Raw genomic sequence first — 14,710 nt, forward strand, 5'->3', positions numbered from 1 at the left:
TGTCGGCACCTGTACGGGTGGAACCTGTGGGGTTAGAGCTGATTCAACAGCCGGCCTTCGCATGCTTGGAACTTTGCCCGAAGTTTATTATCGGCGTGGCTGCTGTTGGCTGAGCCCTGGATGGACGGAGTATCTCAGAGTATCATCCTGCCGACCCTCAGGGCAGTCGCTCGCTGTCTGCTGTGCACCCGTTGCAGCCGCAGAGCCCGTGGGAGGGCCCAGGGGAGAACCTGTGGCTCTGGCTGCCAGCTGCTGCCCCAGAGCGGCTCTGCCCCGCTGGTGACACCCATCTGGGTGCCGCCAACCGAGGAGGTCGCTGCTGGACGTTGCCCTGTGTCCTGTCTCGAGCAGCCTGCTTCACCCTGACTTGGAAGGCAGCGTGGGTGCTCCCCCGACAGGTGCCCCATCCACGGGAGGACAAAGGCCATGCGCTGATGTTAAGGCCTTCGACATTCCCGAGAGGCTGGAGCCATGGTGGATAAATGCAGAATCCTATCCAAGCTTCCGAAAGCCACCTGCAGGTGAGGGCGGGGTAGTGGTGCCCGGTGAGCACAGCAGTTCAACAGCAGGGGAGGTGCTTTTTCATCCCCAGATCCACGTCTGCCAGGCGGTGCCTGGATGGAGGGACGCCACCCCAAAGCTCTGTTAGGAAGAGCTGGAGAGCTCAGGTGTCACCACACTGGTGATGAGGTCGGTCCCCGGCTAGATTTTAAGAGTGATTGCCGTGCTTCCCTGGTGGCGCATTGGTTGGGAGTCCGCCTGCCGATGCAGGGGATGCGGGTTTGTGCCCCGGTCCGGGAGGATCCCACATGCCGCGGAGCGGCCGGGCCCGTGAGCCATGGCCGCGGAGCCTGCGCGTCCGGAGCCTGTGCTCCGCAACGGGAGAGGCCACAACAGTGAGAGGCCCGCGCACCGCAAAAAAAAAAGAGTGATTGCCATAACTGATGGGGTGGCTTCAACAACAGAGGAGCATCTCCTCTCTCTGTTCTGGAGCCAGAAGTCTGAGATCAAGGCGTCGGTAGGGCTGCCTCCTTTTGAGGACTGAGGGGAGTCTGTCCTAGGCCCCCCTCCAGCTTCTGGGGGTTTGCTGGCATCCTTGGCGTCGTTGGCTTGTAGAAGCATCACCCCATCTCTGCCATCACGCTCGCATGGTGTTCTCTGTGTGTGTGTGTGTCTGTGTGTGTGTGTCTGTGTCTGTGTCATGTTGGATCGGGGCCGGACCTAATGCTCCATTTTAGCTTGATTACCTCCGCAAAGACCTCGGCTCCAATTAAGGCCACATTCTGAGGTCCTGGGGCTTAGAATTTCAACATCTGAATTTGGGGGCACAGTTCAACCCACAACAAAGAAGAACCTTAACAGGCCTGTTCTCGAGGGGAGCAGCTTAGAACATGTCAGAGCCTCCCGACACGTGGTCCCAGCAGCTCAGGCTAGTTTAATCTGGATGTGCAAAGTCTTGGAGTGGGAAGAGCGGGGTGCAGGAGAGCTGGCATCAGGCGTCCTGCTTTCAGGGAAGAAGGGACTCTCGGGGCGGTGCCAGCAGAGGGTGGGAGAGGATGCCCTGCTCAGGGCACTGGCAGGGCACCTGGGGCTCAGTTCAGGCCTCGCTCCCTCTGGCTTTGCTTTAGACGTAAGGGGACAAGCAGAGCCGTGGTGCTTGGACCCTCACTGGGCACTGGGCTTGGAGCCCATGGGAGCATCTCTGCTACAGCTCCCTCGCCCTTTCTGACCCTATGCTGCTGCAGGCATCGACACCAGACCAGGATGCCAGGGCTCCAGGTGGCCGGACAAGGCCTCACCCCAAGTTCACAGGTCACACGACGTTCATGAGGTGTCCCAGCCTCCGTTCTCCCCTCTGCTTGCTGACCACCCTCACATGGTGTGAAAGGGACCGAAATAACAATCGCTTCTGGCAGTGACCCTCAGGGCAGCGCCGGGCTCTGTGCTCAGCAGCCTCCTGCCCTCAGAGGCTCCTGGCCACCCTGGCCTGGCTGCTCCTCACCGAGGGACAAAGGGCAGTGAGCAGACGGAAAGAAAAGCCGCCAGCAGCCTGGCAGCGCCCCCGGGCACTCCATGCTGCTGTGGCCATCTGTGCGGATAAATGCTTGGACCCTGCACCCCAAGCTCCCCACGTGCCGAGCCTGGAGCCCAGGACTGAGCTTCCCAAAGGGCCTCCGTCAGGCCAGCTCAGAGTCTGCGGTGGGAAGCCTGGCCACTCCCGCAGGGGCAGCTGCAGAGACCGAGCAGGAGGCCAGTGGGCGGGCCTGCTTCCCACGTTATTCGTAGGGTTCATTTCGAGGGGAGCCCAGAGCAAGCGGCACTGGCAAGAGGGGGCTGCGGCCCAGCGCAGTTCCCAAGTCGCCCGCGTAAACCCTGGCCCGCACCCAAAGCAAGGATTCTGGGTCTCACCCTCAGAGACTCTGAGTCAGCAGGTCTGAGGGGGGCCTGGGGACCTGCATTCCTAACAGCTTCTCGGGGGATGCCACTGCTGTGGGCTCTGGGGCCACACCCTGAGAAACACTGACCTGGCCGGACCCATGGGGGGTGGAAGGTTCTGGAAGATAGAGATGCAGCGTGGAGCCCCTGGCAGCCCCTGCAGGGACTCAGTGCAAACACTTGGAGTTTTGGAGAATAACCAAACAGTCTTCTGAAAATCCTTATGCTCCGTTTGAATTAGTATACCGCTGAGCCATAGTAGAAACTCATGGAAATTCAGTTAGCATATAAGCTGAGCTGCCCGTCATAAATTAACCAGCCAACCCGTAAAGTTTGGTACAGACAGCAATTTGCTATCATCAAGTGGAGGCAATATACACGCTTTCAGGCTCGGGCGGGTGCTGCAGACACAACTAAGCTGCAGGAACAGGTGCCCCCCTTGTTGCATCGGTATCACCCCCTTAACTGTACCTGGGCTTCACGGGCGTTTCTTATGACCATCTGACTGCAGAAACATGGATCCCACAGTGTACCAATCCCACCGGGGAGTGGAAGGCTGCAGCATTGCAGCCACGCTCGGAAGACACAGGGAAATCTTCCCGGTGGGCAGATACCTGAGCAGTGGACAGGGTTGTTCCTTAGCCAAGAAGAGGACGGTCAGAGGTACGGGTCTCAGTGATTCTTACACATTGGCTAGTGTTTGGTTGTGTGATAAGAGATTCAAAGAAAATTGGGAAATTGATGACAAGGCCTTTATCTGCAGATGACATAATCACCTATGGAGACAATCTTAATGAATCTACAAAACAAAAGCTAGAATTAACAAGTGAATTTAGAAGGTCATAGGATACACAGAAATCAATTGTATTTCTATATACCAGCAGGAAACAACTATAAAATAAAATTTAAAATAATTTCATTTACAACAGTATCCAAAACAAAATGCTTAGGCATAAAATGCGTGCGTGCAAGACATGAATGTTGACATCTAGACAACACTGCTGAAGAACTAAAAGGGCTGAAGGAAGTGGAGTGGTAAGACCATGTCCATGATCTAAAGGCTCAGTATCATTAAGATGTTAATTTCTTCTCAAACTGACTATAGATTCGACCCAGTTTCAACCAAAATTCTAACTGGCTCTTTTGAACAGCTCAACCAGTTGGTTCTAAAATGCATATGGACCCAGAGTAGCCAAAACAATGCCAAAAAAGAACGAGATTGGAGGACAAAGGAAACTTTGTAATCCCACCATCTGCACAAAACTTAACTTTATTTTCTGTGATTATTTTGCCATTTGTGTCCTCGCTCTACAGACAGCTTTATTGGGGTTTAATCGACATACCATAAACTGCGTGGGTCTCAAGTGCACAATTTGGGAGGCCGTTTATGTGGCCACAGGACACGAGCACCATGAGAATAAAATGTTCATCCCACTCAGACAATCGTCGCGCTCCTGTGTATCCATCTTTATCCACCCCACCCAGGCAACCGCTCGTCCCCCAGCTATAGATTCCTTTTTTCTTCCTAGGATTTTATATAAATGGAACCTGCAGTAAGGACTGTTTTTTGGTCCCTTCCTCCCACTCCGCATGTCTGAGCTGAATCTGTGTTGTTACACGAATCAGTGAATTCCTTTTCATTGCTGAGTAGTGTTCCATCATATAGATAGAGCATAATCTATTCATCCATTCACCTGTTGATGGACGTTTGACTCTTACAAATAAAACAAACCCCTGGGGCCTCCCTGGTGGCGCAGTGGTTGAGGGTCCGCCTGCCGATGCAGGGGATACGGGTTCGTGCCCCGGTCCGGGAGGATCCCATATGCCACGGAGCGGCTGGGCCCGTGAGCCATGGCCGCTGGGCCTGCGCGTCCGGAGCCTGTGCTCCGCAACGGGAGAGGCCGCAGCGGTGAGAGGCCCGCGTACCACAAAAAAACCAAAAAAACACAAAACAAACAAACAAAAAAAAACAAACCCCTGTGAATACTTGTGCACAAGTCTCTGTGTGGACATGGGCTTTCATCTCTCTTGAGTTAAGTGCTTAGTTGTGGAATGGCTGGGTCATTTGCTTGATGCGTGTTTAACTGTTTTTAAAAACTGTCAAGTTGTTTTGCAAAGTGGTGATACTGTTTGACATTTCCGTGAACAGTGCAAGAGTTCCCGTTGCTCCACGTCCTTGTCAACACTTAGAATGGTCTTTTAAAGTTTAGCCATTCTCGTAAGTGTGCGGTAGTAGCTCATTACCACTTAAATTGGCATTTCTCTAATGACTGAAGTGCTGTAGCAGTCCTTCATGTGTGTGGTCACCATCAGTCACTTCTTGTCAAGTGGATGTTCAAATCTTCTGCACATTTGGGTGGTTTGTTATATTATATTGTTATATTATTATTGAGTTCTGAGAGTTCTTTACATATTCTGGATACAAGTCCTTTATCAGGTGCTTTGTAAATATCTTTCCCAATCTTGGATTGCCTTTTCATCCTCTTAATAGAGTCTTTTGAAGAACAGAAGTTATTAATTTTGATGAAGCCCAATTATCAAATTTTTAAATGAATCCTGCTTTTAGTGCCATATCTGAGAAATTTTTACTTAACCCAAGATCACAAAAATTTTCTCCTAAGTTTTCCTCTAAGAGTTTTAAAATTTTAGGTTCTACCCTTATGTATAAGATCCATTTTAAATTACCATGGTGTAAGGTATTGTCCTATGGGTCATTGGGAGAGAAGTGTTGAAACCTTGAGGCACAGCCATGTGGACTGGTCTTATAGTCCTTGTGGTTCTGCTGTCTTTGCATGGTTCACGTGGAAGCTCTCTTGTCAGGCGCACATCTTAGGGTTGCCACGTCCCCCTGGGAGCTGCATCCTTACTGTGAAATGACCTTTCTTACACCCGCTGACCACTTGGTCTCTGAGATCAACATTTACCCTACCTTCTTTTGATGGAGTTGGCACTGTCCTTTTCCTTTTGGCCCATTGGTGGCCGGATAAAGTGTGCTTCTTGCAGGCATCTTGTGGTTGGTTCTTGCTTTTACATCCAATCTGACGATTTCTGCTGATTGATTGGGGTGTTTGACCATTTACACTTAATGTAGTGCTGATACAGTTGCGTTAAATCTACCATCTGCTACACTGTGCCCTCTGTCCCCCTTTACCACCATGCCTGCTGTCCTTCAGACTGAGGAGTTTTCAAGTCCCATGTTCTGCTTCCCCTGTTGGACTCTTAGCCGTATCTCTTTGCTGTGTCATTTTCATGTCACCTTCAAGTGGCATCACACTGCTGTACATGTCATTAGGACGGACCTGGGGCCACTTCTAGTCACCCCTCCCGGCCTCTGTGCCATTGTCACCTATGTGTTATGAACCCCAAAATGCATTGTCAGTTTTACTTTAGATACTCAATCATCCTTTACAGAGATTTAAATGATGAGAAACAAGTGTTTCTATTTATCCACATGATTACAGCTTCTGAGCCTCCTCAGGCCTCTGTGTGGATCCAGATTTCAGAATGGAATCACTTTCCTTCTGCTGTAAGGACTTACTTTCACACACTGTGTAGTGAGGTCTGCCAGCCAGTGACAAATTTTTTTAGCTTTTGTGTCTAAAAACATTTTTATTTCTCTGTTGTGAAAGATATTTTTGCCGAATGAAGAATTCTGGGTTGACTGTGTTCTTTTTCTTTGCGTATTTTATGGACGTCGCTTCACTGGCTTCTGTTGTTCTGATGAAGAATCTGCTCTGTGCACATGGTTGTTGCTCTGTGTCCTTTTCCTCTGGTGGCTGACCTTTTCTTTATCATCTATTTTAAGCATTCGATTATGATGCTCCTGGTATGTTTCCTCCATGGCGCTTGTGCTTGGAATTCATTGAGCTCCTTGGACCCAGGGGTTTATAGTCTGTACTGAATTTGGGAAAGTATTTCTTCAAATATTTTTGTTTGCCCTTGGGACTCCAGTGGTATACATATCAGGCAACTTGAAGTCTCACACTCACTGGTGCTCTGGGCAAATTTTTGTCATTTTTCTCTATTTTGTTTTGAATAGTTCATACTGCTACTCTTCAAGTTCACTTGCTGTCTCCTCTGTGATGTCAAAGCCACCGTTAATCCCAACCAGGGTATCTTGCGTCACAAACATCGTAGTTCTTATCTGTAGAATTTAGATTTGTGTCTTTTAAAAGACACCTGCCATGTCATAACTACACATGGTTAGTCTTGCTTCCAGCTAGCCTTTGGACACAGATTTTGCATAATGATTGTCAATGCCTTCATCTACTAATTCCATCACCTGAGTCACTTCTGGGTCTGTTTTCGTTGATTACAGATCATCTTTCCTGCTTTTTTGCATCTAGGTGACCTCTGATGGGATGCAAATCATTGTGAATTTGACCCTTTGGATGCTGGGTAGTTGTATATTCCTCTGAATATTCTCGAACTTTGGACTGCAGGCAAGCTACTTACAAAGAGTTTGGTCATTCTTTCAGGTCTTGCTTTTAGGCTTTGCGTGGCAAGACCAGAGTCGAGTTTTGCCGAGGGGGTTACGATTTCTTCACGACTCAGGCAAAACCCATCTGAGTTTCCACCTGAGCACCCCTTCCAGGATGGCAGCCTCTGCCCCTCCATCGTGACTAGAAGCAAAATTGTGGACTCCTTAAAGTTTATTAAGTTTAAAAGAACTAATCAGAGCCCGAGCAGCTCTTGACAATCCTGTGGTAGACCCCTGCCGGACTCTCATGTGGTTGGGGGGCCATGGAGGTCGGTTCTGCCCCTGGAATATGGGCGGCTTCCTTTGGATGAGAGAACATACACTGTATGATTTAAATATTTTGAGACTTACTCTCGAGCCAACCATAGAGTCTATTTTGCCAACTGCTTCATGTGCATTTTTAATGGCAATTAAGTCAATTTGGTAAACAGGGTTTTTCAAAGTTTCTACAAAACTGTGTTTCTTTCCCTGGTGGCTCTATAGACTACTGAGAGAATTGTGTGAAAACCTCCAACTTTGCTGATTTATTTATTTCCTCTTTTCATTCTGTCTATGTTTGCTTAGTATATTTCAAGGTATGTCACTGGGGATGTACACCTTTAGGATGACTGTGTCCTGGGGTGAACTGAACCCTTTATGGCTCTGCAATATTTGTCTTTGACACCGTAATCCTCCTCGTCTTAAAGGTCACTTAGTGTGATATTATTAATCCTGCTACATCAGCTGTCTTGCGGTTATGTTTGCACATTACATATATTTCCATTTTCTGTTTTTTTTTTTAAACTTTCAATATGTGTTTAAACAGCATATAGTTAGGGTTTTTTGTTGGATTTTTAATTTGGTCTAGCAACAGTCATTTAGGAGTTTTTAGTCTATATTTAATGTAATTACTAGTACGGTTGGATTTAAGTTTACCACTTGCTGTTTGTTTTCTGTTTGTATTATCTGCCCTTTGTTCTTTATTTTTTTCTTCTTACTTTCCTGCTTAGTTTGAGTGAAATTTTTATTTTAAACTATCCCATTTTATTTATCTATAGGCTTATTAACTAATAATACCTCTCTGTTTTTATTTTGTTTTCTCTGAAGGCTTGCAATACGTTTTTAAGTGTTCACGGTCTCTCTTTAAATAACACTAATTCTTTCTGCAGAGCCAGGTTTCCACATGCATGTCACTCTTACCTCTGTTCCACGATAATATTTTCTTTTTCTCTGGCTGCTTTTAAGATTACCTCTTTACCAGTGGCTTCCAGAATTTTTTGTAAAGTGCCTTGCTGTATTTTTGTTATATTTCTTCTGCTTGTGGCGAGTTGAGCTTCTTGGATATCTGAGCTCTTAGATTTGGGAAAACTCTGGCCGTTATTCTGTCCAATCGTTTTTTCTGTCCTAACCTCCCCTTCCCTGGGCCTCCCGTCACCTGTGATAGGACCCTTGGTGTTTCTTTTGGTCAGCTTTCTTCCCAGTCTGTGCTCCATTGGGCCCACATGTTGCTACACGATGGGCTCATGGTGTTTTCTCTGTAGTGTGTCTCTCAGGTGCCCCTGCCCAGGGCGGGATGCGGTTGGTGGCTATGGGTCTGCCTCTCTTCCCAGCCGACCCAGCGAGTACAGCACGGCAGGGGACGGAGGGGCTGGGTGAAGCACGGGTCCCCACCCGGAGCTGAGCGACCAGAGCAGCCCCAGCTGGTGTGGCCGGGCCGGACCCCGCCTTGTCAGACACGGGCCCAGGACTTAGCTCCCAGCGCGGCCCCTTCTCTGGGCATCAGCTTGCTCGCACCAGACCCCCGTCCTCGAGGGGAAATGCTTGTCTTCATCTGACACACTTGTGCCGGGGGTGGACTTCCTTCCCGCCCCTGCGGCTCTGGCAGCACGGTCTGCGGACTTAGCTGGCGGCTGACTCCCCGCCGCCCACCTTGTGTTACGTCAGGAAGGGATTTACCTTACCACAAGGGAAGCCTGGCAGCTCCGAGCAAGCCCCCACCAGAAGCCGCCGGCCTGACGGGAGGAGAAACAACTTCTGACGCTTCAGTGGCCGGGGTCCGTCCTAACGGGGTGCCCCCGTGGCGTGCAGGCTGTGCTTCGAGCTGGTCGCGCACAACGCACGTCCGCGACACCTGGGGGCCCGTGGGAACGCTCTTCTCACCCTCACGGCCGGTGACCGCGGGGTGTGGCCTGTGTGATTCTGCATCTGCGGGATGCCGTAGCCTGTGGGACTCGGGTGCCACGTGCTGCGCTCCGGCCGGGGAGATGTGAGCAGGGGAAGGGTTTTATTTCCGTGCAGAAGCGTCGGGCTCTTCTCTTCCCTGTGCGTCCGCCTGGCGGGACCCTGGAGAGAGGCTGCGCTGGCAGACGGGGATGCGCGGGGACAGGCGGCTGGAGCTGCCCCGGGACCGGTGAGCGAGGGGGAACCCGTCGCTGCCCTGAATCTGGGCCCGAGAACCAGCCACTTGCTTCTGTTCTCTTCTCTGCAGCTCTGGGCTTGTCCGTCTCGAAGGTCTCCGCTCCACTGGATGAGACACTCCTGCTCGGGACGCCGCGGAGCCTCCGCGCTGCAAGTTCAGATGGTCACCAGCTGTTGGGCTCCTCCGGCCAGCGACGTGACAGGACCGGGGGTGTCTCGGGGGCTAACGGCAGCAGGGGAAGGGGGCCCGGGCTCTTCTGGGTGCTTCTCGGCACTTTCAGGACAAATCCTGTGACCAGCAGAGGCAAGACCACAGGCTCCGGATACTTTGGAGTGAAAATGTGAGTCGTCTCACTGGGCAAAGACCCAACCGTCCAAGGTGTGGTGGGGGCCACAGGACAGGGGATGGGGGAGCGGGGAGGGAGGCTGGAGGAAGGGGGACGGGGGACGGGGGAGGGGAGGGAGGAAGGAAGTCGTAAATACTGGCCTCAGCCACACAACCGGCCCCGGAAGTGAGGACAGCAGCGCCCTTGCAGCCGCCTTCCTGCCTGGCGTGTGTGTGTGTGTGTGTGAGGGACGGGCCGTCCTGGCCACTGGCCGCTGCTGCTCTCGGCGGCACCCACCCGCGCGTGCGGAGCTCCGCCCCAGGAGGGGGCTTCCCGCCGGATCAGCAAATGGGGGCAGGGGGTTGGGCAGAGGTGAACCTTCTGCTTCCGTAGGAATCGCCACCAGGCACACCTTGAGCGCCCACCCCCTCCTTAACACCTGTCCCCTCTGAGGTGCTGGGAAGCCCCAGAAGCCGCGGCAGGTCCCAGGGCAGTGTGCCCTCCCCCCCCACCCCCACCAGCTCCCAGAGGCTGCTTGTCCCCTTCCTTCGACTGGGAAGCTGTGCCCAGCTTTGAATGTGAAATGTCCAGACCCTGGCTTGCTTTGGCCCTTTTTTTTACTTAAAGACTTGAGCAAACTTTAACCAATTTCAAAGGCAACACCTATTTGTTACGTTAGGAAGGGCCAATGCCTACCCCGGTTGGTGCATGAATGTCATTCTGGTGCATTTCCTCCGCCACTGCCCCGATGGGGTCAGACCACGGGCTCCCTCTCCGGCTTCCCTGACTTATGACATGAACACGATGCTAAGGGTCACTCCATCTGGAAGCCGCTGGCTACACAACCTCAATTTTCTCTTTCACTTCTATTTCTAAATCCTTCACTGATTTAATAGGACGAATTCAAGATTCCTGTCTCTCTCTGCTCGACAAAACGTACGTAGAAGGTGCGTGTTTCACAGAGAAATTATAACCAACTCAGCAGGTCGGCAAACAGCCTACGAGGTTGAGTTCTGAGACGTCAGCCGCTGTCTGCGTGCCAGTGAAACCTCCGACCCTCCCTTTGCCATCCAGAAAGCTTTTTCTACAGAGTTCAATTACGATGCTTCCCCAACGTCCTAGAAAAGCACTAAGAAATCTCAGTGGGACTGGTTCTCCTGTCATAGCCTGCATCATGTCTGCTGTTGTCTTTCCGATGAAAAAAACCGCACATAACAAATACGTCCTCAAGCACGTAAGACTTTGCGTTTTATTCGTTCCATTGAAAACCCCGAGTTTGTTGGGAGGCTCCCGTCCCACCCCCCTCGCGCCCGGCAGGGCCTCTGCAGGCAGCGGGCGCCCCTGTGGCTCCTGGTCCCACACAAGGGGATTCAGTCTCGAGCTCTGTACGTTCACAGTTCTGGATGCCCGCGACCCTAAGTCGCTACGAAAGAGAAAAGAGTATCTGGAGGAACAAACATCCGTTCAATGTCTGTTTATCAGAGATTTTTTCCTGAAAACGCACAGCGGCATTTCATTCAAAAACCCTTCATCCACAGACACAGGGCCCAGGCCCTTCCTCAGAACATCTCAGCTTGTTGACCTCCTTCATTGCCAGGTGTGGGTTTTTCTCTTTTAAAAATGAAACTCCACGCATCCCACGATCATGAAATCAGTCCTGTTCGCTACCAAGGCCGTGCGGGAAGCTCTGCGCCTGACGGGCGAGCGCCCTGGAATGATGTCAGTCACCCCGCACGCACCCTGCGCGGGGCAGGAGGGGCTTCGGAATGAACGGAAGTTAAGGGTGTTTCCTTTTCTGACGTCTAACTGGAGACACGCACATCTCCAAGCCTCAGGAAGTTAGTAAACATTTTCCCTGTACTTCTGGCTCTGGTGGTCACTTCCTATGGAGATGCCCCCAAGAGAAATTAGAAACTCAAAAAAAATTTCCCAAACAGACCCAGAGGCTTTGCTTCAGGGAACTCAGTGTGTGGTTGTCATTGTGCTTTGACGACAGGTTTCTAGTTACGTCACAAGGAGGTGAATCAAGGTGGTTTCATGAGGGTGAAGGCAGCACCTGGAGCCCCTCCCCGAGCCCGGCGGCACTGCTCCCTACTGACGCCCCCAGACACGGAGAGGGACTGGAGCCCCCCAGGCCTGCCCCTCCTTCCCCGAGGCTCATCCGTCTGTCTCCAGATGCCCCGAGAACCCTGGTGCGAATGGCGGGACGGTCAGCGCAGGCGGGGCCTTCCAGAGTGTCACCATCCCTGGGGCACCCGGCCCGGGAGACAGGAACCCCCCCATTTCCACCCCGGCCCACCTCATCTCCCCAATATTCAATGCTCTGATCGGAGCGGACACTTTGGTGAAGTAGATCATGTCACACGGAAACAGAAACCCCAAAAGCTGGTATAAAAAGGGGGTTTTTGTAAAGGACCGAGGAGACAAAAAGGTGGTTCCGGGCCGGGAGCCTCGGTGGAGGGGAGTTCCCTGGTCGAGAGAGGCCGGAGGGAGCGTTAGCTCAGAGCCCCAGGCAGCCTCAGGGCCTGCCAGGAAAAGGGCCTATAAAGAAACATCCCCTGACCCTCCAAGGAAGATGAAGTAGAAAAGCAATTCTCTTTTCGTAAAAAAATGCTGAGTGTTTCCTGAAGTATCTAAATGAAGTTTATAAAATACTCATGAGCTCCTGCAAATATAGAAACGTTGAAAAATCAGATGGCGGTTCTGCCCACCGATTCCACCGAGGTCGGCAGAGACTTTGTGCCGGAATCGAAACGCGGGTGACACGTCCCGCTTTCAGGTGCGTGTGGCAGCCGCTGGCCTGAGCAGCCTGGAACGGGCCAGCAGGGACGGTGGGAGAGCACGGAAACAAAACAGGAGGCTCGAGGTGAAAAGAGAGCAATGCCTGGGCCGGCCCCCGAGTGCCGCCTGGAAGGGAGCCCCAGGAGCCGCTCCCATGAGCTCACCGCGCCCGTCAGGGCACGCACGGCCACGGCCTCGGGCCCGCGCTGCTCTAGGACTCGGGCCCGAGGGCAGGAAAGGGACAGCACGTGTGGGAGCGTGGAGCCCGGATGCTATCACAGCAAACGGGGCGGTGGCTGCGGAGAGGCCTCGTCTCTCCAGAACCTTACGTCCTAGTCCAGCTTCTTACGAAAAGGCTCCGTCCCAGCGGCCGAGTTTTCGGGGCTGAAGTCGGCGCAGAAGCCGTTGGGGGTGGGAGCCGGGGGCGTCTGTGCGCAGCTCTGGGAGTGCGTCTGCTCGGGGTACAGGTATTCCTCCGCGAAGTCGGGGTACGCTTCGGCAAACCTCTCGAAGTCGGCTGGAAAGACAAAGGCACCTTGGTTACCGGCCTGCGGGGGCAAAGGTCTAGAGTCCGGGGTCTCTCTCTGGCGCCCCACTCACACCCTGGGGGCATCGTGGCATCTACGTGGACCCTCGGGAGGCCACACGAGGCACTGCACCTCAGTTTTCTCTGTGTACCCCATTCCCCGTGAAGACCAGGGTGGCTCTCACGTCCTTTCGGCTACTCCTGCTTTGGGGAAACTAAAGGATCCAATCAGGGATGTATTCTGGGTGCTCAGCATCCTGGCAGCGGCCTGATAACCCCCGAGGCAGGAGCCTCGATGGACACAGCTAGGCCCTGGGGACACCAGGTGCACAGAGAGTCACCCCGAGCCATCGTGGGGCCTGCGCAGCTGTGTGTCTCCCGGTGGCCCTGGGTCCTGGCGTCGGGGTGGGGAGCGCCCTCGGGCTCGCACTGGGGCACCCTGGGGGCTCGGTGATGCTCAGAGGCCCGGGCCCAGGGCACTGCAAGCTCCAGCGGCTGCAGAGAAATGCTCCCGCGGGGAGCGGAGCTGCCTCCACAGGGAGTCTGTGGTCGGTCAGGGCTCCGAGGCTCAGCAGTAGCACCCGCTCCCCGGGAGGCACGGCCCCCTTTAGCGCAGACACGCGCGCACACCCAGACCAACGCGCTGCGGCACCTGCCTGACATTTGGATGCGATTTAAAAACACATCCAAACACGACGTGCACAGTGACCTTTCCTGAGCAAACGTCTCCTCCTACTTTAGGGAGATTATGGGCTCATCCTCAGATGTGCACGCGGCCAGTGCGCTGAGCGGGCCGCCTTCTGGGGCTCCTGCCGCTCCCACGCCCCCGGCCTCGGTCCCCAGGCGGGTTCCGGTCCCCGTTCCCGAGGATCTCGGCTGTTCCGCTTTGTGTGGCGACAGGTGACATAGCCAAAACCCCGGGAGAGGAGATGCCCCAGGAATCGGTCCTGATGGGCTGGGCATGGGGTTCCTCCCCCCACCGGGGACCCTGATCTCAGCCCGGCCGCAGCCCCAGGGAAGGCGCCTACTTTACAGCTGGGCTGGGAACGTGCTTCTGTTAATGGCCTGCAGAAGCGAGACTGGAAGCTCCCACCCCAGCCCTGCCAGGTTTCAGGAGAGCCTGGCGAGAGGGCAGGGGCAGTGCCTCCCCCACCTCGCACTAGGGGTGGCCTCCCCAGCTCCCAGCACTCACCAAACGTGATCCTGCCCTTCTCCTCTTGGTCGATCGCCTGGAAGAGGTCGGTCACGGTCAGTTCAGCCACTCCCAAGGCGGTTTTGAGGATGCTGGACAGGGCGTGCTCGTCTATGCTGCCATCCTCCTGCGACCCGTACATCTGCAAGGCAGGGGCAGGCGTCACCCCGTGGCCCCGCCAGCCCCGACTACCCAGGGCAGCTGCTTCTCCTCCTTGGCGTTCCCAGCTCTCCGGCCGGCCCAGATACCACAGGGTCAGAATGGCTGGAACTCAGTTGCACGACCGAGCCCTCGGGAGCACTGAGCACCTCGGGCAGGGTGGCAGCCAGGAGCCTTCAGTTCCCTGCTCTTGTGTTTTTTTTTTTTTTTTTTGCGGTACGCGGGCCTCTCACTGTTGTGGCCTCTCCCGTTGCGGAGCACAGGCTCCGGACGTGCGGGCTCAGTGGCCATGGCTCACGGGCCTAGCCACTCCACGGTATGTGGGATCCTCCCAGACCGGGGCACGAACCGTGTCCCCTGCATCGGCAGGCGGACTCTCAACCACTGCGCCACCAGGGAGGCCCTGCTCTTGT

The 14,710-nt window shown here is 53.6% G+C and overlaps 1 protein-coding gene across 1 annotated transcript in view; it reads right to left on the reverse strand.

The window, feature by feature from the left end:
• Positions 1–10,862: 10,862 nt before the first annotated feature.
• LPCAT1 (lysophosphatidylcholine acyltransferase 1) overlaps positions 10,863–14,710 on the reverse strand; it is a 39,739-nt gene continuing 35,891 nt past the window's right edge. The window contains exons 13-14 of the mRNA XM_060092699.1: positions 14,139–14,280; positions 10,863–12,937 (exon numbers count right to left, since the gene is read on the reverse strand). Coding sequence (XP_059948682.1) covers positions 12,753–12,937; positions 14,139–14,280 — 327 coding nt within the window. The 3' untranslated portion in view covers positions 10,863–12,752. The remainder of the gene's footprint in view (positions 12,938–14,138; positions 14,281–14,710) is intronic.

Source organism: Mesoplodon densirostris, chromosome 3 (assembly GCF_025265405.1).
Source record: "Mesoplodon densirostris isolate mMesDen1 chromosome 3, mMesDen1 primary haplotype, whole genome shotgun sequence".
Taxonomy (NCBI): domain Eukaryota; kingdom Metazoa; phylum Chordata; class Mammalia; order Artiodactyla; family Ziphiidae; genus Mesoplodon; species Mesoplodon densirostris.